This window comes from Thalassophryne amazonica, chromosome 11, assembly GCF_902500255.1.
Source record: "Thalassophryne amazonica chromosome 11, fThaAma1.1, whole genome shotgun sequence".
Lineage (NCBI taxonomy): Eukaryota > Metazoa > Chordata > Actinopteri > Batrachoidiformes > Batrachoididae > Thalassophryne > Thalassophryne amazonica.
Window position 1 is genome coordinate 28770303 of NC_047113.1, and position 27764 is coordinate 28798066.

Sequence of the window (27764 nt, forward strand, 5' to 3'; positions counted from 1 at the left end):
ACTGTCCCCGATCACCACGCGATGTTGCAGAGGCATGTCAGCCAAGACAGTCCCACAACATCCAGAGACTTAAGGTACTCAGGACAGATTTCATCCACCCCAGGAGCCTTGCCACCGAGGAGTTTTCTAAACACCTCGGTGACTTCAGCCTGGGTAATGGATGAGTCCGGCTCTGAGTCCCCAGTCTCTGCTTCCTCCACGGAAGATGTGACGATGGGATTGAGGAGATCCTCGAAGTATTCCTTCCACCACCCGACAACATCCCCAGTCAGGGTCAACAGCTCCCCACCTGCACCGTAACCAGTGCTGGTGGAGAGCTGCTTCCGCCTCCTGAGGCGTCAGACAGTTTGCCAGAATCTCTTCGAGGCTGACCTATAGTCCTCCTCCATGGCCTCCCCGAACTCCTCCCAAACCCGAGTTTTTGCCACTGCGACTACACGGGCTGCGGCACGCTTGGCCTGCCGGTACCTGTCAGCTGCCTCCGAGGTCCCACCTACCAACAAAGATAAGTAGGACTCCTTATTCAGCTTGACGGCATCCCTTACTTCCTGCGTCCACCACCGGGTTCGGGGATTGCCGGCGTGACAGGCACCAGAGACCTTGTGACCACAGCTACGAGCGGCCGCATCAACAATGGAGGTGGAGAACATGGTCCACTCGGACTCCATGTCTCCAGCCTCCCCTGGGATCTGGGAGAAGCTCTCCTGGAGGTGGGAGTTGAAGACCTCGCTGACAGTGGGTTCCGCCAGTCGTTCCCAGCAGACACTCACGATATGTTTGGGCCTGCCAGGTCTGACCAGCCCCCTTCCTTCCCAGTGGATCCAACTCACCACCAGGTGGTGATCGGTCGACAGCTCTGCCCCTCTCTTCACTCGAGTGTCCAAGACACGTGGCCGAAGGTCAGATGATACGACTACAAAGTCGATCATCTACCTCCGGCTCAGGGTGTCCTGGTGCCACGTGCACTTATGGACACCCTTGTGCTCGAACATGGTGTTCGTGATGGACAAACTGTGACTAGCACAGAAGTCCAACAACTGAACACCACTCGGGTTCAGATCGGGGAGGCCGTGCTTCCCGATCACCCCCCTCCAGGTCTCACTGTCGCCGCCCACGTGGGCATTGAAATCCCCCAGGAGAACAATGGAGTCCCCAGTCGGAGCGCTATCTAGTACCCCTCCCAGGGAATCCAAGAAGGTTGGGTACTCTGCACTGCCGCTCAGCCTGTAGGCCGAGACAACGGTGAGAGACCTGTCCCCGACCCGAAGGTGTAGGGACACGACCCTCTCGTTCACTGGAGTGAACTCCAACACAACTGACTGAGCTGGGGAGCAATAAGCAATGCGACCCCAGCTCTCCACCTCTCCCCGTGGGCAACGCCAGAAAAATGAAGCGTCCAGCCCCAGAGCCCAAGATGTGCGTGGAGGTGAGCCTGACTATCTCTAGTCAGTATCTCTCAACCTCCTGCACAAGCTCAGGCTCCTTCCCCCCCAGCGGGGTGACATTCCACGTCCCAATAGCCAGGGGCTGTGAGCATGGACCAGGCCGCCGGGCCACCCGCCCTCGACAGCTACCCAGTCCTCTCTGCACCGACCCCCATGGCCCCCACTGCAGGTGGTGAACCCACAGGAGGGCGGGCCCACGTCTCTCTTTCAGGCTGAGCCCGGCCGGGCTCCATGGGCTAATGCCCGACCACCTGGCGCTCGCACGCGAGCCCCAACCCCAGGCCTGGCTACAGGGTGGGGCCCCGGCTCCGCCATACCGGGCAACGTCTCGGTCCTTGATTTTTTTACTGGTCATGGAGGTTCTGAACTGCCCTTAGTCTGCCCCGTCACCTAGGACCTGTTTGCCTTGGGAGACCCTACAAGGGGCACAAAGCCCCCGACAACATAGCTCCTAGGATCATCCGGGTACGCAAACTCCCCCACCACAATAAGGTGGCAGCTAGAGGGGGAGTGTAAATTTCAAACAATCAATTCAATTTTTTATTTTTTTAAACAGGCATTTAAAAAAAAAAGCCAAGTTGTAATTAGATAACTGTCTGATGTAACTGGTGTCAAAAATAAATAGAACACTTCCATGATCTACTAGCTGGTGCCAGACATTCAGTACTTAAGCTGGGTTTACACTGTGTGAGTTTTGGTCCTTTTTCAGTTGATCTTTCATTCGTGTGAGAATTTTTTGGATCGCACCGAGTTTCACATTAATCGCGCGTCCTGCATCGTTTAGTATACATGGAGTAACGAGCTGCGTTACATCTCATGACCACCTCTCGCACTGTGCCTGTGCAAACACCACAGACCTGTCTTGTAATTTTTTTGTTTTGTTTTGTTTTTTTAAACTTTGATGTCTCCCATCGAGAGTTTTTGTAAATTAAGTTTGAAAAAAAAGCTTCTGTTTACATTTTGCTTCTGGAAACATGAGTCTGACGTGTGGTTTTTGAACATACAATGTGTGTGAGAACATAAATCACGCGCTCTGAACTTTTACACCATGCGGTTCTGTGGTATAGTTTTAGCTGGAACCAAATACAGTGATTGAAAATATCAGCCCAGCTTCAGTTTGAATACTTCCATGAACACTACTGGCCAGTAGATGGCAGTAGAGACCGTGAAAACTTGCCAAAACAAAATTCCAGATAATCTGTGTCTGCTGCTACTCTGCTACGTTTAAGATGTGTGGAATTTAATAAATGCAAACACAATAACGAGTTTTAGGCACTAGAGTTTAATGCTGTTATCCGTGGAGCCTAATCAGAGTGTCTCCAATGCATTTTTCATGTCGTGAACGTACTGAGATTATCCTATACCCATAATGCACCTGGACACAGCATGTGCACAGTAAAACCTTAAAAATTACGCATTACTTTAAAACTAAAACATATATCTGATATTTTCACTTTATAAAAGTTCAGACATGACATTAATTTAAATAACTTGTCCAAAATTAGTTTGGTTAAAATTTGAACCATAAGTTAAAAATGTATGCCTCTTGATGACTTGGGTGATATTGCCGTCATATCAGTATGGGGTTAAAAGAAATTATTTTTTTGTGTGTGTGACCAGTTCTCCTTTGCCTGCAGAGGATAGAGCAGTTTCTTCTAGAAGCAGCTCTCCTCTTTTTGCTGAGGGTAGAACTACACATTTTCTACAAAACATTTAACAGGTAGGTGTTCAACTGATTTTAAATTTTATAAGAGTTTGTAGCTGTTCAGCTTTGTTTACCACGTTAATTAGTGATGGCAATTTCAAAGCCTCATGAACCAATGAGCCACTGCAACACAACTGGCTGAAAATTGACGCACTGCTTCGACGTGTTTGATACAGTTTGAAGGGTGACATCTGCTGGATTGCTGTGAGAATTACCTTGAGCGAATGCCCTGACGAATGTTTGCATTAACTCATGACTGATGTGGTTTGTTCTTGAAAAATAATAATAATAATAAAAGAAAATGTCATATGTATTATTGTGTCTTTTTAATGTAATAAATAGTCCCTACAGATGCACACATAATGGTTATGAAAGCCTTTATTGTAGACTATATGTACTCGTAGATTTGTTTTATCATTCCTCAAACTATATTTGGATAAAATGTGACGGGAAAAGTGAGGAAGGCATGTGCTTCTGCAGCTGGTGCTTATGTTGCTGTAATTTGTAAATTAGAATAGAGGAGATAGGAGACGGTAATTGTGCAATTTTCAACAATTTTTATTCAAAAAAAGAATAATTTCAACGGTGCTGGACTTTAATCGGCTCCTCTTCTGCCTCACCACTTCTCCAGCTTTGGAGAAGACCCGCTTGCAAGGCACTGATGTTCCTGACATCGACACATATTTTTTGCCATTCTCTGTAAACTGGGATAGACTTCGACTCGTGTCACCCAGTATTTGAGCCGGTCTTCTCCTCTGGAAGTATATATGTTGTATATATGTGGCATATGTTGGGTCAAACCTTTGTTGTAAAGCCCTGAAGGCTTTGCTCTCCACTATTTTGAATGGTTGTGCATCTTCCACAACATAGTCCACCAGTGCCTCATCCAAATCAGCTTGTCTGCCTTTAATGGAAATACAGTCTGACATGCTGAGCTATTTTTGTTTATGAGTATGTTTTAATCTTAGATAAAGAATAAAATACAGGTTACATGGCCTGATTCCTGCTCCAGGAGCAGCACCAGAAGCAGCAGCCATTGATGTCTCAGGATGTTTGGACCTCAGGTGTCATTGAAGACGTATTGTTACTGTACCTCAACTCTTGAGCACAAATCAAGTACTTGACCTTTTTGGGGCTTATTAGATCAAAGTGCTCCCAAGCAATTGATCGTGCTCTTTTTGGAACTGGCTCCTCCATGTTCCTTCCTCACCACTACTCACTCTCTCACACACACTCACCTTTCTCACACCTTTCACTTCAACACAATCACAGCTCTTCAGTCACTCAGCTCAGTCTCTGATCTACCTATAATACACTCAACAAAAATATAAACGCAACAATTTTGGTTTTGCTCCCACTTTATATGAGATGAACTCAAAGATCTAAAACTTTTTCCACATACACAATATCACCATTTCCCTCAAATATTGTTCACAAACCAGTCTAAATCTGTGATAGTGAGCACTTCTCCTTTGCTGAGATAATCCATCCCACCTCACAGGTGTGCCATATCAAGATGCTGATTAGACACCATGATTAGTGCACAGGTGTGCCTTAGACTGCCCACAATAAAAGGCCACTGTGAAAGGTGCAGTTTTATCACACAGCACAATGCCACAGATGTCGCAAGATTTGAGGGAGCGTGCAGTTGGCATGCTGACAGCAGGAATGTCAACCAGAGCTGTTGCTTGTGTATTGAATGTTCATTTCTCTACCATAAGCCATCTCCAAAGGCGTTTCAGAGAATTTGGCAGTACATCCAACCAGCCTCACAACCACAGACCACGTATAACCACACCAGCCCAGGACCTCCACATCCAGCATGTTCACCTCCAAGATCGTCTGAGACCAGCCACTCGGACAGCTGCTGAAACAATCGGTTTACATAACCAAAGAATTTCTGCACAAACTGTCAGAAACCGTCTCAGGGAAGCTCATCTGCATGCTCGTCGTCCTCATCGGGGTCTCGACCTGACTCCAGTTCGTTGTCATAACCGACTTGAGTGCGCAAATGCTCACATTCGCTGGCGTTTGGCACGTTGGAGAGGTGTTCTCTTCACGGATGAATCCCGGTTCATACTGTCCAGGGCAGATGGCAGACAGCGTGTGTGGTGTCGTGTGGTGAGCGGTTTTCTGATGTCAGTGTTGTGGATCGAGTGGTCCATGGTGGCAGTGGGGTTATGGTATGGGCAGGCATCTGTTATGGACGAAGAACACAGGTACATTTTATTGATGGCATTTTGAATGCACAGAGATACCGTGACGAGATCCTGAGGCCCATTGTTGTGCCACATCCAAGAACATCACCTCATGTTGCAGCAGGATAATGCACGGCCCCATGTTGCAAGGATCTGTACACAATTCTTGAAAGCTGAAAATGTCTCAGTTCTTGCATGGCCGGCATACTCACCGGACATGTCACCCATTGAGCGTGTTTGGGATGCTCTGGACCGGCGTATACGACAGCGTCGAACCTATAACCTATGTTGATGTACTGTGTGAATAAATGTTGTATATGTTGTGTTTGGTGTGTGTCTGTCTATGTTAGATCCTATGTAGCTAATGTATAGTATAGTATAGTTATGTAGCTAACTATACTAAATGAACTCTAAACTAGACCTAAATATAAACTAATGCTTTCTTTGGCTCCGATTCATGTGGTATTTGGCAATAACAGTATTGCTGGCAATCTCCTCCTCTCAAAAACCTGTGGTTTGAGCTGCGATTCAGATCTCATTTAAATACTTGGCGGGTCGTATTGACATGCTCAGATTATTCGAATTTTCCACAAAGCTCGACACGTGGTGTGACGTAACGAGGCCACGCTCGCAGTGGTCACGTGATGGAGGTGTGCTCGAAACGCTGCTCACTGACACTTCTGGTTCAAAAAGCTCGATGCTGTGTCGAGCAGACTGACTCATCACTAACGTTAATAGTAAACGTTAGTGATGAAATAAACGTTAACGTAAAATTATCGGACAAAAATTTATCGTAAGATAATTAGTCCGATAATGGTTTTCAAAGTTATGTGAAAAGATAATCCGATAATGAAAACATTATCTTCGATAGTTATCAGATTATCGGAACTGTGCCCACCACTGCATCAAATAAGTCACGGGTAAGTTTTTTTTATAAATTAAGAGCACGTTGAAGTACATTAAAACATGCTGATATACGGGGAGCACCTCGAAAAATTTTTAGCATTCTTAAAACTTTCAGCGTATGCCGGCGTATGACTCATACCTCCTGCACATGCGGGACATAAGTTGTGGGTAAGTTATGCGATTGTTGACACACGTTTCGTGTAATTTACTCATAATTCGAAATATGTCCATTAATGCTGTCCATTGATTGGCTGAAAGTTGCAGTCCCCATGCAAACAGTCTGTTTCAAATATAAACCATTCACACACGGAGTAAATATAAAGTCTTAATCTTACCTGTTCATTTCAGTTGGATTCATCATCACATCCTGATGAAATCCTATCCACAAAACGAATTCTGAAAATACTTTAATTCCTTGTCGTGGCTGAAACGTAGTTTTTTAAAGCAAGTCCCTCTGTGGCTTCTCTGCTCTAGGTGCATTTCTCAGCTAGAAGATGCCAGTGTCGCAGCCTGATCGGTCCCCTCTTGTGGTGTGATGGGAGGGATCTGACTGCACATGGGGACCGATCAGTGCGACTGGCGCTTAAAAGTTTAAAGAGTCACAGCGCTTCATTCATTCATGGCAGCGTTTACCACAACAATCAGTCGCTTCACCAACAGTCTACATGCGATGAAAATACACTCAACAAAAATATAAATGCAACACTTTTGGTTTTGCTCCCATTTTGTATGAGATGAACTCAAAGATCTAAAACTTTTTCCACATACACAATATCACCATTTCCCTCAAATATTGTTCACAAACTAGTCTAAATCTGTGATAGTGAGCACTTCTCCTTTGCTGAGATAATCCATCCCACCTCACAGGTGTGCCATACCAAGATGCTGATTAGACACCATGATTAGTGCACAGGTGTGCCTTAGACTGCCCACAATAAAAGGCCACTCTGAAAGGTGCAGTTTTGTTTCATTGGGGGGGGATACCAGTCAGTATCTGGTGTGACCACCATTTGCCTCATGTAGTGCAACACATCTCCTTTGCATCATCCGTGAAGCGAACACCTCTCCAACGTGCCAAACGCCAGCGAATGTGAGCATTTGCCCACTCAAGTCGGATACAACGACAAACAGGAGTCAGGTCGAGACCCCGATGAGGACGACGAGCATGCAGATGAGCTTCCCTGAGACAGTTTCTGACAGTTTGTGCAGAAATTCTTTGGTTATGCAAACCAATTGTTTTAGCAGCTGTCCGAGTGGCTGGTCTCAGATGATCTTGGAGGTGAACATGCTGGATGTGGAGGTCCTGGGCTGGTGTGGTTACACGTGGTCTGCGGTTGTGAGGCTGGTTGGATGTACTGCCAAATTCTCTGAAACGCCTTTGGAGACGGCTTATGGTAGAGAAATGAACATTCAATACACGAGCAACAGCTCTGGTTGACATTCCTGCTATCAGCATGCCAATTACACGCTCCCTCAAATCCTGCGACATCTGTGGCATTGTGCTGTGTGATAAAACTGCACCTTTCAGAGTGGCCTTTTATTGTGGGCAGTCTAAGGCACAGCTGTGCACTAATCATGGTGTCTAATCAGCATCTTGATATGGCACACCTGTGAGGTGGGATGGATTATCTCAGCAAAGGAGAAGTGCTCACTATCACAGATTTAGACTGGTTTGTGAACAATATTTGAGGGAAATGGTGATATTGTGTATGTGGAAAAAGTTTTAGATCTTTGAGTTCATCTCATACAAAATGGGAGCAAAACCAAAAGTGTTGCGTTTATATTTTTGTTGAGTATAAATCCCATGGTCCACCAAGACAAAAATAAAATAAAATAAAATAATGTTAAATGTGCTCGTCTATATTTAAGTGTTCCACCTGCCAAAGAAAAGGTTTCTGCCAGTGGTAGAAATGCAAACCAAGCCAGACTTAACCGTTCTGACCCGCATTGCACCATGCAGTACCGACCTGAACCACTCGGTGGAAACAGGACTTTCAGCATGCGGTGGATAAATCGTCAGGGTGTGACAACGGCATAATTTAGTAGACGTACACCAGCGTATGCCAGCATTTTTGATGCAGTTGGCATACACTAGCTAAATCATCAAGGTGTTACAGGGCCTTGATGATAACATTTAAGTGGATGGGTGCAGACCCAGTAGTCTCTTTGTGTGCAAGCATTAGTGACGTGAATTTGATGCGGGCCGCAGTGAGTAGCCAGTGGAAAAGGAGTAACTTTAGGGTTTATTGAAACCACACCGGCCGCTTTGTACTTCATCATCTGTCAGGGCTTTACTTTGCAAGCTGGAAAGCCTGGTAGAAGGACATTATAGTAGTCGAGGAGAGGCCTGGGAGTTTGAGGGTTCTGTGCAGTATCTTAGCTGTTCCTAGGACTGCAGTCTTTTGGACAGAGACCTCTGATGTTGTGTATGAAATCTGGAGCCACCATTCCAGTTTAAGAGTTATTACCCCTGGGATGACTTTGGACTTTACTTTTCACATCTGTTCCAGTTGTTCCTTCAGCCCCAGGTACTTCTTTATTTTCTTGTGCTCCTTCTTCCTGATGTTCCTGTGGGCTCGTATTGCTACATCTGTCACAACTGCAGACTTCTTCAGACTTCTCCAGACTTTGCTGGATGGCCAACAGGAATGAGCATGAGCCAAGCCGAATCAGGCAGAATGTAAAAAAACAAAAACAAAATTTGTGCCACATTTGGCAGGAAATAAGAATTGCGGAGGACAGCTGTCCGAACACCCAGACTGTGCTCTGCCCTGACAGATTTGTGCACGTGCCATGCGCATGAGCCTCCGAATGCAGTACAAATGTACGTGGAACACAAAGAGTACCTGGACAGTTGCCAGATTGTAGTAAGAATAAAAATAATTCACTTACAAGCCGTACGATTGCGACCCGATTGCAGTTCAGCAGAATATAATCCAGCAGCATTCGAGGCACACTTGTGGTGCATTCAGACACATTCAGAACATTCGGCCATGTGGTGGAAATTTGCCAAACATCCCCGGAACGTGATCAGAATGTCACGAATGCAGTTTTCACACCGCCAGATTGTTTTGAATGTAGTCAGACTGCGATCAGATGGCACTTCAATTGCTGTTTGATAGTGGTTCCACCTCGACTGCACTACGAATGCTTTGAACACGAGCAAAACATTCAAGGTGGCTGTACAGCTGTGCTCAACTGCTTAGACTGCTCTAAGGATGCTGTTCAGTGTTTTCAAATGCACCTCAATACTCCCTGAATGTGGGTCGAATTTTCATTCGGATTTGATTCAGGCTCATTCGGCCTCTAGTGTGACTGGGGTATTGAGAATATTGAAGTTGCTACACAGGAAATTTTGCTGAGTAAAATTTACTCTGCTGGGATAACAACTGGTCTAAATAGAGTTAAATATACTCTACCACAGGGCTAAATCAACTCAACATAGTGTAAAATCAACTCTTATAGGAGTAGAACCACTTGCATTGACAAGACAGTGTTGCAGAGTGAACAGTCCACCCTAAAACATGCTCAGCCCTGCCTTGACTGCGCAAGTGTCATCAGCCGCGGTTCATCAATTAACACCTCATTTCTGCTTAAAACTGCACTCCAGTCTATCTCAGCAACAGATATCTGAAGCTTTTGTACAATAATCATTTCCACATAAATTCAGCATTACATCATCAGAAAAGATGGAGGAAGCGATCACAGCACCACAGCTACACGGGCTGCTAGCTGTTGCATTCACTGACCGTCTGTCATTTCAAAGTGTCACAGATTAACGCCTCGTTCCTGCTTAAAACAGCCTTGTTTCTGGTTAAAACTGACTTCAGAATAATTTAAGAGGTTTTACCTTTATCATCTGATGATTGATAATCCCATTAATCCATTAGATCACTTTCGGTGAAGACAGTCCGTCCACAGAAGCTGCTGAGCTCTGAAATGAAGCATGCACAGACCATGCCCATCTTTAAGGCCCCTTCACACATAGTGTGAAATTTGGTCGAATACAGCAAAACAGCACAAAACAGTTCGAATTAGCGCACCACAAAACATCGCACTGACGGGCAGGTGTGCACGATCCTGTTGTCTTTCAAGCAGGAACACAGTGTGGGGTGCACCACATCACGTCACTGATCGCTGATGTGGAATAAATAAAAAACAGCTGGTACCTGTGGAACCACATTACGCCGCTTATGTGGAATAAATAAATAAAAAACCAGCTGGTACCTGTGGAACCACATCGCACTTCTGATGTGGAATAAAAAAAAAGAAAAAACATGCCATCCACGGGATTTGTACCTGCACTTTACTGATTGCCAGCCTGAAACTTTACCACTGAGTTACTATCACTGGCCTGTAAACAGTGCAGGGAAAATGCCTGAAATCAACAAAGAGATGGGCGTATTAAAAAAATAAATAAATAAAACCATACACCATAAAAAATACAGCATTTTATATTGAATCCCTCTTATCAAGCGGGCAATGCAGATATGATCCATCTGTTCCTCTGTAGATGACCCATGGTCATAGACAAACAGCCTTGAATTTACATGAATGAGAAGCAGTTCGCTCTTATGTCCACATCTGCAAGCGCGTGTCCAGCCAGCTTGCGCGTGTGTCCTACCCGACATGTGCGTCTTGTGGATGGCACGCCAGAACTGACGCCGTGTCATATAGAACAGAGCTCACGTGGGTGACGTGAAAGTCAGATCGCCTGCTGCGTGTTCTGATCTGATGGTCCATTTCACCTAGGGGAAGCCTATTATTGGGCTGTTCTTGTGCTGTGGACTGCATGCGCACACTGCAGCCCACATATATTTTTATTTATGTCCATGTAATGACAGCAAACAGACACACGTGCATCACAGTGGACAGTTGTTAGTTCATGTCTGTCCAAACACAGTAAGTTTTGTCCAGCTGGGACTTCCAGAATGACAGATCTCCACAGCCGCTTCAGTGGACAGACACACCTCCTGTCAGTTCAGTGCACAAACCAAGCCACACTCGTGGGGGAACTTAGACAAATTTCACTGCCAGCATGACAGTGATTGTCTGCAGACTGTTGTCGTGCCAAGAGTGCGAATGGCCACACATTTTCTAAGTGCCAAACAAGTGGTGTTAGATGTTCGTGCGTGTCAGCTGGAATTTGGTTGACACCTGAGGCAAGAGGGATCAATGAGTTCGCACCACACACACTGTCTTTCAGCCGCTGGTATGCACAAATAGTTGTAGCAACTGGTGTACGAGGTGTTCAAGGCAGGGGTGATTTTACACATTTTGCACATGATTCAGAATCTGTTCCAGAAACCGTCCTGTGCACCGGCAACATTTCCTGTATGTTTTGTAATTTGTGTCTGTAGCATTTGTGACTGTAGCATTTGTGTCTGTGCATGTCCCAAGCAGAGGTTCACCCCCTTGAGTCTGGTCTGCTTGAGGTTTCTTCCTCAGAGGGAGTTTTCCTTACCACTGTTGCTCTGGGGGTTGGTAAGGTTAGACCTTACTTGTGTGAAGTGCCTTAAGGCAACCTTATTGTGATTTGGCTCTATATAAATAAATGAAATGAAATTATTCATGCTTCATGCGCACTTCGAGCAAACTTCACACTATGTGTGAAGGGGCCCTCAGTGGGGGACCGTTCGGTCGCAGACAATGGTAGAGCTGATTTCACTCTACAATAGTGTTTTTTACTCTATTTATACTGGCATCAAATGTTATCCCAGCAGAGTAAATTTTACTCAGCAAAACTTACTATGTAGTGTCCACATGTGGAGGTGTTTCATATGTCTGAACTAAATTTCATCCAGGGGGGCCATATTGCACGGCTTGACAGAAATTCTACATTGTACATGGAGCTGAGAAACTGGGCTGCGATTGCCCTAAGAATGCACAAGGAGACATTTGTTAAAGGAATCTGTGATGAGGTGACACACCATCTGTGGTATAGTGACCCTTGAACTGCTTACATCGCCATCAAAAGCACTTTCTTCCCCCAACCCTACACCTTGACTCACTGCAGTTATGGGGGAGGATGGTTCAGTCCTTACAGGTGCCTCTTCTGGACTGTCATGTTGGGCCAGCAACTTTGAACAGTATTTATTTATTTATGTTTATATGCATCATCTAGCACATCGGTGCCTGAGTGTTGAGGTCACCAGAGGCTGAAGAAGCCTAAAAAGAAGCCTATGCTTCACCTGGCTGCAGCAGATATATGGTTATTTTAGAGACTTGGGGTCAGACCAATTGTTTGCCTGGGTGATTGCCATTGGGATCCAAGACAGTTCCATGGTATTGTGGATGTGGTGAAGCATAGCACCAGCTCATGCAAATGAGACTTGACTTTACTTGATATAAAATCAAAATGAGTATTGCAAATTCAAAAAAGTCCTGGAAATGTTCATGCCACCATTCTATGACATTTCCAGTGAAACCTGCTAGCTATACAAATGAAAGGCATCATTCTTTTATTTTATTTGGAATAAACATATAGGAAAGAGACATATTGCAGCAGGAGAGAGAATTAACGTCATCAAAAGATTGATACAAAGAGGGAAGATTACAATCTGTGGCTGCACAAAGAATAGAAATGTTGACAGAGAATTGAAATGAGGCAAAGTATGCAAAAGAAATTCTAATTCACACAGACATGCTGTCAGTTTCTTCCTACTTTGACTCCACTGCGTGAGACTGGCCGCACATACATTTTCTGCAAAAGTCCTAATTACTGTTAGACAATACAACCACTACAAGAAATGGGCAGCCAGAGTCCGGCGCCACTTCAGATGTATAGATGCTGCTTTATTCAGGGACAGAAGAGCAACAAACCTTAAATAATCATATTTTAGATTTTGGGAGGAAACTGGAGTGCCCAGAGGAAGATCAGACACGGGGAGGTCATGCAGACTCCACACAGAAAGGGTGGAAAGCCACCATGCAGTAAACAGACTTGTGATGGTTAAAAACAGTGTCTATAATTTCCATTTTGCTGTCAGTTTGTACTGCCATAAAACAACTCAAAAAGTTTGATATTTGGAAGTAGTATTTGACTAATAGTTATCATAAACTGCTCAGCAAATAACCAAGATCTTACACTCCATTCCAAATCCGTTTCAAGCACATTCCTGGTGTTTGCAGATTTCAGCATCTCCATTGTACCCGCAATAAGGAGTAACACCCTGGTCTGGATCAAGCCTTTCTTTAACACCCCCACGCCGCCACCAAAAACCCTCCACAAAAACAACAACAAAAAAAAACAACTTACCTTAGCCCTGCAGGATGTTATTCTAGCTTTTGATACAGAGCTGGAAACACCAAACACACAGCTTTTGCTAAAATGTCCCAAACCAGGATGAAACAGGGGCATTATTAATATTCCTGATGGGTTTCTTTGACAGGCAGGATACAGATAAGCAGTGTCCAAGTTTAAAGGCACTGTTCCACATCAGCAAGCTGATGACATGAGCCACAGACTACGTCCACAAAGGCAGGCTGTGCAAAGCAACATGAAGCGAAAAGGAGCCTAATTAAAATCACAACAGTCCACTATCACTGATCCACAAAAATACAAGGAGGGTAGAGATGTCTGAGCTGTCAGTTTGCATATGGCTTAATGTTACTTAATAGACCAAAGATGAGATGGCGAACAGAGCCTACAGTACAAGGAGAAAATTCAAAGACTGTGACTCTGTACAACCTGAAATCACTCAAGCAGCGTGCCCAAAACATGAGTGGGCTGAAAATTGGATTTACATTTTTATCCAGTGAATAATGCAGAAGCACAGGGACTGTCAAGGTGGAGTGTGTGGTCCTGACTGATCAAATAAAAACCTCCAAACTTCAAGTACAGCAATTCATCCAGTGTTATTTCAGAGTGGTTGTCATTGGTGTCAACACTGAGGACAAGAATTTCTCTGAATTTTCATTCAAATTCAAGCAATTAAATTTTTTTTAGTTGTAAAAAAAATGGTTCAATGTGGCAGTTAAAAATAAAAATGAGTGTGAGAATGAAAATAAAATCAAATATTATCTGCTAATAGTGCCCATGCTCTTTAAAGATGTAATAATTAAATCAATGACACTTAGTTCATGACATTTGCAAAATGTATTTTGTTTATGAGAGTATTTATAAATTGTTTAGGTTCTTGTTATCATATACATATTATTATTATTATTATTATTATTACTTCTATTTTGTTATTTGATTTTTAAATGGACCACAATGGAAATACGTATTTTCACTTTCTTGTCATCATCTATTTTTAATGTATTTACAATTATATTATGTACTTACATTGAACTTACTAAATAAAATCAAGCATGCAAACACACATGCACACACTCAGGCTTTTAATGTAAAGATGATTTACCACCCCCTGCTGGAATGGCTTGTTTGTCCAGAATGTAATTAGCAATGTTTGCTAATATCCGTAGTTTCTCCAAAAATATTAGTGCTATCAATGTTCCATTTTGGTGCTGTTTATCCTTGACCCAAAATACATAGGCTTATCAAAGGGCAAATGTTAGTTGTCCCCAGTCGCAAGCACACATAGGTTTTTGTTTTTTTCTTTTGTTTTTTGCTTTTAATTTTTACATACACATGAACAGAGATGGTGGCCGAAAACATCAAAAGCAGTACTCTTTTCACTTATGGTAACAACAACAACATGACACTTAACTAAATTGAATAAACCAGTTGAACTAAAAAAAAAAACAATAAATCAATAACACTAACAATACTGTTAAACACAGTAAATCAATAACACTAGCAATGCTGTTAAACTAGCATGAACCAGAAGAACAACATTTAAAACCTCAAAACCCCAAACTCCCATTTTCTCCAAAAATATTAGTCCTATCAACTTTTGTTTTCGCAGCATTCATCCTTTACCCAAAATACATAAGCATACTAAAAAGCAAATGTCAGCTCTTCCCAGTCGCACTCATGCAGAGCCTTTTGCAAGCAGGTGCTTTTAATGTTTACACATACAAATAGAGACGTGGCGGAAGACATCAAAAGCAATACTCATTTCACTCATCGTAACGATAACATGACACTTAACTAAACTGACTAAACTAATTGAACTACAAAACACACAATAAATCAATAACACTAATGACACTGTTAAACTAACATGAACCGCAATAACAATATTTAAAACCCCTATCCTGCATGGCTCTGGAAGTGGGAGGAAGCCAGAGTAATTGGAGGTAACCCATTCAAAAATAGGGAGAACATGCACACACCACACAAAAATGACAAGGTTGGAAGCAGTCTGGCCATATTACTACTACTTCAACTACTAATAATAATAATACGTGCGAAGTGTCGCGGTGCAAAGCTCACTCATGGTACAGGTCATCCTAAACAGGAAGTGCCAAAATTCAAATCCACAGTAAAACAGGAAATGTTAAAATATCAAACACTTCCTGGATTGACTAATGAGATCCTATGGAATCTCATGGGAACTCAGTGTCAAGCTCATACTCAAACAGGAAGTGCCAAATTTTCAGTCACTGTGAAACAGGAAATGTTGAACACTTCCTGGCATGGGTAGAGCTAGAGTGGAGGCTGGGGTTTCACTGGACTCCCCTTAAATCTGATTGGACACAGATGATTGACATATCACAGCACCACATGTCTGGTTGAAAGACCTGCATTTTGAAATTAGTGAGTCACAATGACTGCTCGGATCCTCCTGTCCAGGAGTTTGTGCTGTGAACTACATAAAGTTCTAATCCACCTTAGTGGAAGAAGAAAAATATTTGCCTCAAATTTGAACTGAACACATTGTTTGAACTATGGCCTTCTAATGACACCAAACTTATATTGGTGAGTAAAGGACCATATTTTATGCAAGAAATGAGGTCCAGGTTGTTAAAAGCAGCATTTCTCTTTTAATTTGGGTTGCCTTATATACACGTTTAACCTAACAGACAACAGCTGGTTCATGCTCTGTTGCCTTATTAGTGCAGCATATGGTAAAGGGACTGCATTTATATAGCGCTTTTCCATCTGCATCAGACGCTCAAAGCGCTTTACAATTATGCCTCACATTTACCCCAATGTCAGGGTGCTGCCATACAAGGCGCTCACTACACACTGGGAGCAATAAATGAAACAATCCTTCAAATGGTGATACAAGCATCAAATTCAGCACAAATACAACTGGAGCAAAATTAATGGAGCAACTTTAACTTTTGACGCCTGTACAAACTGAAACTGACCTTTGTCACCATTCTTGCTGCTTTTACCTCATAACTCCATAACATTCAGGCACAGATTGTCCAAGCTATACATGTTTTGGAATCTTTATGATCAGGCAAATAATGTGGTGTAGTTTTCTATATGATTGGAACATCTTTTAATTTTGACCCCTGTGTAATTCTTCAATTGACCTCTACCTGGCTGCCTATTGAAGATTCACGTGGCCAATCAGTTTTTTTTAAAGAGTTCATGTCTGTGGATTATTTGTGCTGAATTTGATGTTTGTATCACCATGCAGGATTCCACTCTAAATATTCTCTTATCTGCTGCATTATATATGAGCTGTAAGATGCTGCTCCTCAGTGTTTCTCAATTGTCCTCAAAAGTATTGGAACACTTGATATTTCACACATTTTAATTTGTTAATCCTATTTCAAATACATTTTTTTCTAAAATTATCTTCCTTAACTCAAACTGAAAGCAAATCTCTACAACGTGATATAAATTAATTAAAAATCTAAAATCCAGCTTCCTGATGAAGTGGTGTAGAGGAGGATTTTCTTAAAAAGACCTGAAAGTTCAGCTACAATTTGACAGAAAGTACATTTCAGATGAAAGCCTAGATTTGATGTTTTGGTGAAAGAAACTTTTGTATTTCTTTATAATTGATGTAAATAAAGTCCAAGACATATTCAGTGACTTGGAAATGTTCATGTTTCCATCCCCTGACTTGTCTAAAGAAAACTGGCAATAAAACTGATTATTATTTACAGGTTTTATCAAGTTTTGGAGATTTACTTTCAGTTTGAGTTTGAGGAAGATCATTTTAGGATTTTTTTTTTATTCTTTATTTTTTTGTATTTGTTGTATTTAAAATGGCATAAACAAATTAAAATGTGTGAAATTCCAAGTGTTCCAATACTTTTGGAGGGCACAGTATCCTAACCTTATGATGAATGCAAAATGAGTGTGGTATTATTACTGTTTTGTTTAAGAATGTTTAATCTTCACTGTTGCTGCACTTTGTGTCAAATCATAGTCATATCATATATCAAATTGATATGAAAATTCAATAAGGTATATCTACTATTATACATTACAAATCTAAAGTGGAACTCTACTAGTGTTTACTAAGGTACACCTAAATATCTTTAAAAAAAAAAAAAGAGAGAGAGTCGAGCCACTTAAGTCCCGTTTACACATAGACGGTTTTGTCGGCGGGTAGTACGTAGACCGAAGTTCGGGGTAGTGCCGCCTGTTTTCGCGGTGGAAAGGGGTAGAGCATTTCGCCGGCGTTTTGACCGCCGTACTATCCGCAAATATGCGGATAAAACGCCACTAAATCCGCCGAATAAAGCAGCGTTTTGACGCCGTAGCATCCGGCACACGTCAGGCAACGGAGGTTAATACCCAGTTCTATCCTTTACAATCGCAGGTTAAGACGCGCGTGAGAACGGCGGTGTTCTGCTGCCGCCGATAATGCCCTGTGTACCGCTGGTTAATACCCAGGTTTTTATCCAGGCAAATCCTGCGTTACTCCAGGATCTTTTGCATATAGGCACCGCCCCCAGAGTATAATAGGCTGAAGCAGCAGGAATACATGCCTCTGTCACTGCAGGGAGAGGGAGATCATCCTCAGCCTTTTCTTCTCCTTCCTTTCCCCCTTCTCAACGTGTTGCTCCGTCTCCAACACAGGCCTCCCCTCTGCTTCTGAACCAGACCTCTTGATTTCCTTCTTCTTGCCTATTGCCGCTGCCAGTTTTCTTTTAGGAGGCATACTGGAGCTTCTCTGCAAAAATATCTTGAGCTGGCCGCGAGTGAGAGGCCTGCATGCAGCGCGCTAGCGTTTTTATACTGACCGCCGCCTGTCGGCTGTTTGGAACGCCGTTTTAACCGGGAGGTGGCGTTTAGCGCTCCCGGAATTATTCGACATGTTGAATAATTTTTTCGACTATTCCCGGTAAAGCCGGAACTAAGCCACGCCCCCTAGTGCCGGTGTTAACAACAGCGTTTGATCCTTAAGACGGCCTTAAAACTCTTCCGGGACGCTTCCGGGAGCTCTTATCGTCTATGTGTAAACGGGGCTTTAGGTGCCTGGTCTTGAGAACCAGGGATGGTAGGTTGAAAAGCTTTGTTATCCCATGGTAACTCTCCCTACCCACTGAAGCAGCTCAAGAATATGGACAGCATGTATATAAGTGACATTTACATGACAGTTTATATGACAATATTGAGATAAGATAATTTGGCCATATTGTACAGCCTTACTGTCAACTAGCTGAAAACTTTGAATATTAATTTACAGCTACATTAAAAAAAAATGCTTAAAGTGGCAGGAGGTTAAGAGGGCTGTAATTAGGGGGGTAAGCCGAAAGGCAAAAAAAAGAAAATGTTTAAAAAGGTGGGCAGTCTGGGGGCGGAGCTCCCCTAGAAGCTGAAAGGTTTTTGCCATGCTAATGCTCCCCTGAAGTATTTACTCAAAATAAAGTCTGAAGGACCTAAATGACATGATGAGATGCTGATGAGCTTTGCTCGTTCATGTCCACGACATATGCATATTAATAATAATTGTAATTGTTTTTCAAGTAGTGAGAAGTATCATTGCAAAGCCCATTGCTTTGCTGAAATGTCTTAGTTTTATTGTGCTCACGAGGGATGGGCATGTTGTAGTCTGAACATAATATTAACCAATCACACCTGTCCATCCATTTAAACCAGCATGTCCCAGGCACACATCACTGTGGTACTGCTAAGCAGGCACAAGTGAAAGCATTTCTGGCAGGTTAATGGTTTAGTGCCAACTTGTCAAAGCACAAAACAAATAGTGGAAACCAAAGCTCCCTGAAGTGAAATACTGAAGAAATAAGGTGAGGCTTTGTATTTTTCCATGAATATTTGCTCCTGTTTTGTTTAGTGCCTGTTTTCATTTCACTTCTATAGTGTATTTTATGACAAATAATGTTGCCTGTGTCAGAGAGAGAGAGAGGGAGAGAGAGAGACAGAAGCAAGGTTGTATTTTTTCCCCATCATTAATGAGCTGTTGTGAAAATGTACACGATTTGCATTGTGAGAAAACTTCAGTTATAATATAATGGCCATGTGGTGTGCAACTCTGGACATAATTCAGCATGCAGGTATCTCAGTGTTGAGGACCACAGCAACTATGCTGTGCACTGCCTTGTGCAAGGTGCTGCTGTGCTTTGATCTGCATATTCACTGGAATTTAAGTACATTTTTTAACATCAGCCTCTTCAATAACATTTTCTCAAAGCAGTACAAGCCTAGACCTTGAAACTTACTGACACAGTTGTTCTGCACATTTTGCTTTACTCCTGCCAGAGAAAACAAAAATAACAATGAACTAAGCGAAAGGATGTATTTTCAACACCTCACCTACTCCCTATTCCAGAGCATTTTGTTGCACATAATGTGAGTTGATTTTCTTCGATCAATAGAAATAAAGGAACAGGTAGTTTTGGGGTCATTTCACCACGGAATTGAGTTCTCCACAGGTTTAATGCTACATCCATCTCCCGAAAGGCTGGTGGATTAATTCTGGAGGTAGCATGCTATAAAACATGACCCATTGTTTTCTCCAGCTGCGAGGAGAAAAGATGATGGGTTTCTGCTTTGGTGGATTAAAGCGATTTAGTGAGGATACTGGTGAAATAAAAAGCTGGCTGCTTCCTTTACTGTTCTACAGGACACAGTTGATGAACTCTCCAAGCTTTATGCTTTTTCATTTTGACAATTTCCAAAAACATTCTGCTGTAATACCTTTCCACCAACACATTTGAGTATTTTCAAATTGATGCATGTAGTATCTTTATATGATGTACAGCAGTTTGCAATAAGTTGGCAGTGTCATACTCTTCTCTCTACTCTCATGTTCCAACACTTTTTCAATCCATCTTTCTCCTTCTTCCCATCATCCTCCATCCTCCATTCCTGAGCATCACTGTGGGCTTCTGTGACTCATTCATTTCTCTCTCTTGTTCAGCCTCCTGCCTCTACATGCTCTTGTGATGGAGTGAGTGTTGAGAGGAGGGTCCTCTCAGCAGGCGTGCAGGCTCAGCTCAGTTAATAATGGAACTAACGAGCATCAACCCAAATGAGCTTTTAATGGGCTCCGTCATCCTGGGGCTACAAACAGGGGGACGGGATGAGGCATGACGTCGTGGAAGGGAGGAGAGGGGATCAAAGCAAGACATAGTAGCTAATGAGAGGTCAGTTTAGTTGAGGGAATTTTAAAAAATACAGTGATTTAATATTCAAGTGTAAGAGTAGTCGATCTTCTTGTAAATATCGACATCTAGCCTTTGTTAGCAAAATGTGAGCTGAGTTAGAGAGAAAATATGGCCTGACAATGATCTAAAAGAAAAATACACCAATACACATAAAAAGTGAGCCTCCCTGGGAAAGAATAGTGTTGGGTATGCTATTACATGCTTAAAGGTGCTTAAAAGTGGCCCTGTCTCACTGTCTCTCCATCTGTGCATCTCCCTCTGTCTCATTTTCTGTTATGCACACACACTCAAATCTGCTTTTAAAACATTTTTGTTTGAAAGCTTTAAGATGAGTATGGTAATCGATCTAAATTGATCTAAAATTTTGTAGCAGTTTTTTCTTTTATTAGATTTTTCTTTTTTAAAAGTGAAATTAAATTCATGAAGATTTCACCCTCACATTTCATCCTGCCACCTAATATGTGGGAAAAAAAATTGCATTGCATGACATAACATAGAACAATATAACAAACCAAAAGTAATCAAATCAAATTAATTTCACAATGCTTAAATCTAAAAGAAAAACTGTATTTATCCATATGTTTTTAGAAAATTATGGCCTTCACTGCTTTTTCATCTCACAGGGTCCTTTAATTTAGTCAGTCTTGTTGTGGTTAGGGGTCCGAATGGGACTGGACCATTACAAAGGTGCTGGACTAAAATGCTGGGAGGAAGAACCAGAACAGCTTGTGAACGAAAAGAGATTTATTAAAATACCAGATAAAAAAAAAAAAAGAAGTTCTGAGCTGTGAAAGGCCTGCTGAGCCATGACAGGGCCCACATGTAGTGGTGGAAGTTCAGGAACTGCAGTGCACACTGGGACAGACTTGGGAGTCTGAGAACAGCTGGAGTCCTGGAGCATAAGGAGGTGGAACAGGTGCCAGAAGGACGCACAGAGCCAAGGACAGAAACTAGAATGAAGGAGAGCTTAGGAGCGTGATTGCACTCGTAACACTGGGAGCCTTAAGCAACAAACAGTTCACTGAAGGCTTAAGCAGAAATGTTCTCAGGTCCAGGAATAAAGTTCATCATTAAGGAAACAAGGTTCTCTGTTCACAGTTCATGAATTATCCTCAGAGGTCAGATGCTGTGCATCTTATGACGCAGTTCCAATTAAGCAGGACTTTGATTTCGAACGACTTGAAAGTTCTTGGTACTAGTTCTTGAAACAGTTCTTAGTCATGCACAGTCATAATCTGGAGTAGCATGAGAACTGGTTCTGACAGACATGCAGGAGCTTAACTGAAGAGTGGCAGAGCTACGCAATCTGCAGCTGAGAGCCGGAGAGTTCCAAAGTCACGCGATGCAGATAGTCGTGGAGCCAGGAGCATATGTGACATGGACACCAGAGAAATCAACAAGCTCTAATATGGAAATTAGAGTCAATCAGGTTACCTTGGAATGAGCTGCGGAAAGCCCAGATGTCAGAGAGCATGGAAGCGGCAGGAATGAGGAAGTGTAGAATCTGGCATGGTCAAGGTTATGGATTCCTCATGGAAGGCTCACGGAAGAGTCGATTCTGGCTGGAGAAGGTCATGGAAAACTCTTGTGGGCCAGGATCACTAAGACTCTGGCAAAGATTGAGCTCAGAGCCGGGGTTTAAGTAGCCGGGTCATACTCAGGAGCTCATGAACATCATGTGAGAGGAGATGATGAGCTGCAGCGGTTCCTCAGCTCTGAAGTGCACCACCTGGAGGGAAAACAGACAAACTACACACAAAAGGTTAGACAGGGCAAAGGACCCAGACAGACCATGACAAGTCTGCCTGATTTTCCTGCATTTAAGTTTATACTTCAGATGTACTAGTTCTGTCTGAGGACATCAGAATATTATGTTATCTTATCTATTATCTATAATATCTAGAGTGCCTTTGGAAATCCCTGAAGAACAAAAGGCATTTGACATAGATTAAGGACTGATAGAGCAATTAAATATTAGTTGTGAATCATATAATAGTTAAATTTACCCCCATATTGTTTTCACAAATATTGTTTGGTTGTTTTATGGTTCATTGGATTAAACACAATTTATTGATTAATAACAAAAACAGCATGTATTGCCAAAGGAAAGGATGATTAATGTTGGGGAGTAAAAAGTTTGATCACTGTGATTGATGTGTTGACTGTGTATCTGACAGACACCCAGATGTTTCAAGGGCTGTGCTCTTGATTAATAACTCAGTGCTGTGTCTTGGATCAGGCTTGAGTTTCTTCTTTAGAGCACAGTAGCTTCAATAGACACTTCAGCAAGGGTGTAGCCGGTGGTGGACCCAAACACTTTTTTATCTTGTTTCTGAGTGTGATTATTTTGTGGTGAGGCAGCAGAATTTATCATAACTGTAAAGATATCCTTTTAAAATAAATGTCAAATGTTCACTACATACATATTGATGTAATACCTCAATATGTATACAACAGATTGAACTCAACAACAGACTGAACATAACAGCTGTATAAAATCATAACACCAGTGCAACATTACATTCAATATCACGCATTTCTAATGCACTAAATCAAAATCTAATACCCAAAGCAATATATATATATATATATATATATATATATATATATATATATATATATATATATATATATATATGCTCTAGACCTTACCCACCCAATGAGCAAGCACATTGGCAGTAGTAATTAAGAAACATTCCCTCAGCATTTTTGTATTCACAGCGAGACACCCCAAGCAGGCCAGACTCAATGGGGTGACCATATGCTTTGACAATTTTAACAAAGAAAAACAAAAACAAAAACATACAGTGTCAGCAAATGTTGCAATTAAATATCAGTATGAATCATTATTTTTCAAATGTGTGATAATTGAATATACAACTACGAGGTGCAGCTCAGAGGCCCAGAAGTACGGGCTGCTTTAGTGAGTCAGTATACACATGTAGGGATGCCAGATCAGTCACCAAGGCAGGACAGCTCCCAGAGCCTCCAGGTCCTCTAAAAACAAACAAAAACAGGACCCCCCCAAAAAACTTTGTCCACAAGCTGCCCAAATACTCAGTAAGTGAGTTCCTAGTATTTAACATTCTACTATATATGCGGACTGTGCACCTGTTGATGTTGGGTCTCAATCACTGCGATATGAGATATCTTAGATATTTGAGGGACTCCACAGCAGCTGAGCTTCTGTCAATGAAATGACCATTTAGTTCCAAGAATATTCCTGTGTCCCTGAAGCAGATTGATAGAAAAACTCACTAATTCATATACCTCGTACAACTACAGTCTTGTTGTCTGTTTCTCCTTTGCACACATTTTTTAATTACACTTTTTTTTTTTTGCAAATTTCTTATTTGCACATTTTTACTGTGAATTATTGTGTTTAGTGTATATCTATACATGCCCGTACAGATACAGTGCAGATCAAACTGGAGTCAAATTCCTTGTATTCTTGTAGATACTTGGCAAATAAAGGCTACTCTGATTCTGAAAACTACACAGCTAACAACATGCCCCGAATGCCACGACTTGTGCCCTCAGGCAACACTGCAGACAGGCGAAGAGAAGGTGGAAGAAGAACAGACTACAGGTGTCTCTGGGTATTCTGGGAGACAGTCTATCTGACTATCAGAAAGCTGTAAAGGAGGCAAACGCACATCTGTCTTGTATTATTTTTAGCAGTTGTCATCGTGCTAATGTGTTATGTCAGATGATAAACTCAGTTGTGAATCCATGTACCCGTGTTGTAATGAACGCTACAACCATGACCTGTGAGCAGTTTTTTTCAGTTTTGAATTGACAAAGTTTCATCAGTCAGACAGAATGCTGATCAGAACTGTAATGTTGAATTGTCTATTTCTTATGCACATTCTGGTGTGCTCGAGCAGTTTGAGCCCGTTTCTCTTTCATCCCTCAATGAAGTTGTGAAACACACAAAACTTTCAGGTTGTCCTTTGGATGTTGTTCCAGCTAAGGTGCTGAAGGAGGTTTTTAATACTGTTGGGGCAGGTCCCCTAGCTTTTATTAACTCTTGTCTTAGCTTAGGGTCCATTCCAGCTGCTTTTAAACATGCTGTAGTTTGACCCCTTCTTAAAAAAAAAAGCCTCACCTCAACTCATCAGTTTTATCCAATTTTAGAACTGTGTCTCATCTGCCATTTTTGTCTAAGGTTTTAGAAAAGGTTGTTTTTATACAGTTAGTCATTTTTAGAAGACAAACACATTTTTGAAAAATTCCAATCTGGATTTAGATTGCGACACAGCACTGAGTCGACACTTTTAAAAGTTCATAACGACATCACTTTGTCAGTGGATGCAGGGAATCCTGCTGTGCTGGTCTTGTTGGACCCCACAGCAGCCTTTGATACTATGGATCACACAGTACCTGTTTCCCAGTTAGAACATTTTATTGGCATTCAAGGTACTTTGTTTAAGTGGTTTAGCTCGTAATTAGCTGAAAGGAGTTTTCTGTTATGATTGGTGACCTCTCCTCATCAACTGCTTCCATGTGTTGTGGGGTGCCTCAGGGTTCTATTCTTGGGCTTATTCTTTTTTCTTTGTACATCTTGCCATTGGGGTCAGTTATAGCCCAGCACAACCTGTCCTTTCATTGCTATGCGGATGATCTGCAAATCTATCTCAAAATGAGGACTAATGGGAGTGATGCATTGTCATCATTATTTAATTGTATTCATGATGTAAAGCAGTGACTGTCCCAAAACATCCTTTACCTGAATGATGGTAAAACTGAGACCATTTTGTTTGGACATTCTGGCATACCGAATGCGGTAACACCAAACTTTGGTGCTCTGGGTAATTATGTAAAACCAGCTGTCAAGAAATTGGGAGTGATATTTGACAGCTGTTTGAGGTTTGATCAACAGATAAACTCTGTTGTTAGAGCAAGTTTTTTCCAGCTTCATCTTCTGGCTAAAGTAAAGCACTTCCTCAGTAGACATGATCTTGAGACAGCCATTCATTCTTTCATCAGTTCTAGACTTGATTATTGTAATGCACTTCATACTGGCATTAACCAGTCTTCTCTTGCACTCCTCCAGTTGGTGCAGAATGCTGCTGCTCATCTTTTAACAAACACTTTTAGACGTGAGCATATTACACCTATCCTGTATCCAATCCAATGGCTTCCAGTTCATTTTAGAATTGATTTTAAGATTTCAATGGTTGGTTTTAAAGCTATTAATGGCCTTGCACCTCCTTACCTGTGCTCTTACAGTAGGACATTATGGGCGCCTGGTCAGCTTTACTTAGATGTTCCGAGGTCAAAATATAAATTTGGGGTGATTGTGCTTTTGGGGTACCTGGCTCCAGACTGTGGAACAAGCTTCATCTTGACTTGCACACTATTCCTGACCTAGAACTCTTTAAATCTAAATTAGAGACTTATTTATTTAAGCTGGCTTTTAACACCTTGTGGGGAGTTGACATTGTCTGTTTTAATGTGCAGTTTGTACTTAGTGGTGTGTGTTATATTTTTATGAATCTATATTTTTACTGTAAAGCACTTTGCACACTGTCTGGCTGCTGTAAAGGGCTTTATAAATAATTGTTGATTGACTGATGTTGATAACAGACAATGCAGTCAGCATAGTATATACCCTCCTTTTGGTGGTGCTAGGCCTCTTGCCTCATTCTAAATGTCATCTTCTCAGTTTTCAATTTCACAAGGTTCTGGACTAAATTGTTTGACAAGTGGGGTAAACTTGTTTTGTTAATCCCATTGTAGTAAATAAACAAAATCTAATAGGGTTTATTAAATCTGGAGACATAATTGGAGGATTAGTCATAGAATGGTGACAGTGGTGAATAACAGACTGCAAACAAAACAGTTTTGAGTGCAAAATCTTAATACTCTGGTGGGGTGAGGGTGGGGCTGAAATTCTTGGGGAGTTGGTTCCAACCACCAAAAAAGAGCCATCTAAGGTGGCAGCTGTCTACACAGTTTTGGCTATATTTTACTGCAGTATTTAAGGAATATTGCTGTGCTTGCAGTAATTATTTATCATGTTTTCCTATGTGTGTCTCAGATTGCCGTGATGTCTTGTTACCCATGATGCTGCAGGAGTTGAGCAGCGCCCTGGCCAGCATGGCAGATGGGCCTCATGATGAGAGGAGAAATAGTCTGGAGTTGCTTAACAACATTCTGGAGGTCCTCAGCAGAGACAATGTGGTGAGACGCCAAACAACCCATACTGTTATGAATAGTTTTAAAGGTTTTCATTGTAGTTTTATCCCATATGCAAATGGCCATCATAATATGCTGCAGCTTCTGCTGTGTGACTCAGTGTTTTTTTTTTTTACCCTTTCATTCTTTTAGCAGTGTTTTATTCAATTCAAAATCAACTATCACTGAGAAAAAAAACAGTCTTGAGGTGTATTTTTAACATTTGATGATGCAAAATATGAATAGAAATGTGTTTTGTGTAAAATTATAGTCAGTAGGTTAAAACGCAAGGAATTAACACAACACTAGGATATGATACAGACATACTACAAAGGAACAAACCAGAAATCAAATCTAAACACCAGAAATATGAAATAGAACAGGCCCCCCCCACCCCAACAGATGCCACCAGACATTCTAGGAACCTCAGGGTGGTTCTGATTAAAAATGTGATGAAGAAACTTGGCTAAATTATTGTCAGCCATGGGTGGGCTAAGGGTGCCACCAGGAAAAAGGGGAAGACAGTTTCTGAATGTGCAGCAGAACTGTGACAAACTGGTGGATGAGATGAGGAGGCAGTTATGGGCTTACACTGCACAGAAAATATGTTTTTAAAATCCATTTCCATTTTGAATCATTGCTTCCTTGCTTCAACAATGGAGTCTGACCCTCTGTGGGAAGAAAGAGTATTTAAAATACTCTTTAGTTCCTTTCTATTTGCTATTTTTAGCATGTCTGTTGAATCTACTTTTTATGCTATTAACAATTACGGAATTGCTTTTGTGTTACTATGACAGCAAGAAGTAAAATTTTTTCTTCAGGAAAATAAGTTCCTTGGTGTTGCAGGTTGCACACCTCAGACATGTATGCGTAGGCATGTAG

At 41.9% G+C, this 27764-nt stretch overlaps 1 protein-coding gene across 2 annotated transcripts in view; it reads left to right on the forward strand.

The window, feature by feature from the left end:
- LOC117519806 (dedicator of cytokinesis protein 2-like) overlaps positions 1 to 27764 on the forward strand; it is a 406014-nt gene that overhangs the window by 154249 nt on the left and 224001 nt on the right. For both annotated transcript variants that reach the window (XM_034181049.1, XM_034181050.1), the window contains exon 25: positions 26746 to 26888. In XM_034181049.1, the coding sequence (XP_034036940.1) occupies positions 26746 to 26888 (143 nt within the window). The remainder of the gene's footprint in view (positions 1 to 26745; positions 26889 to 27764) is intronic.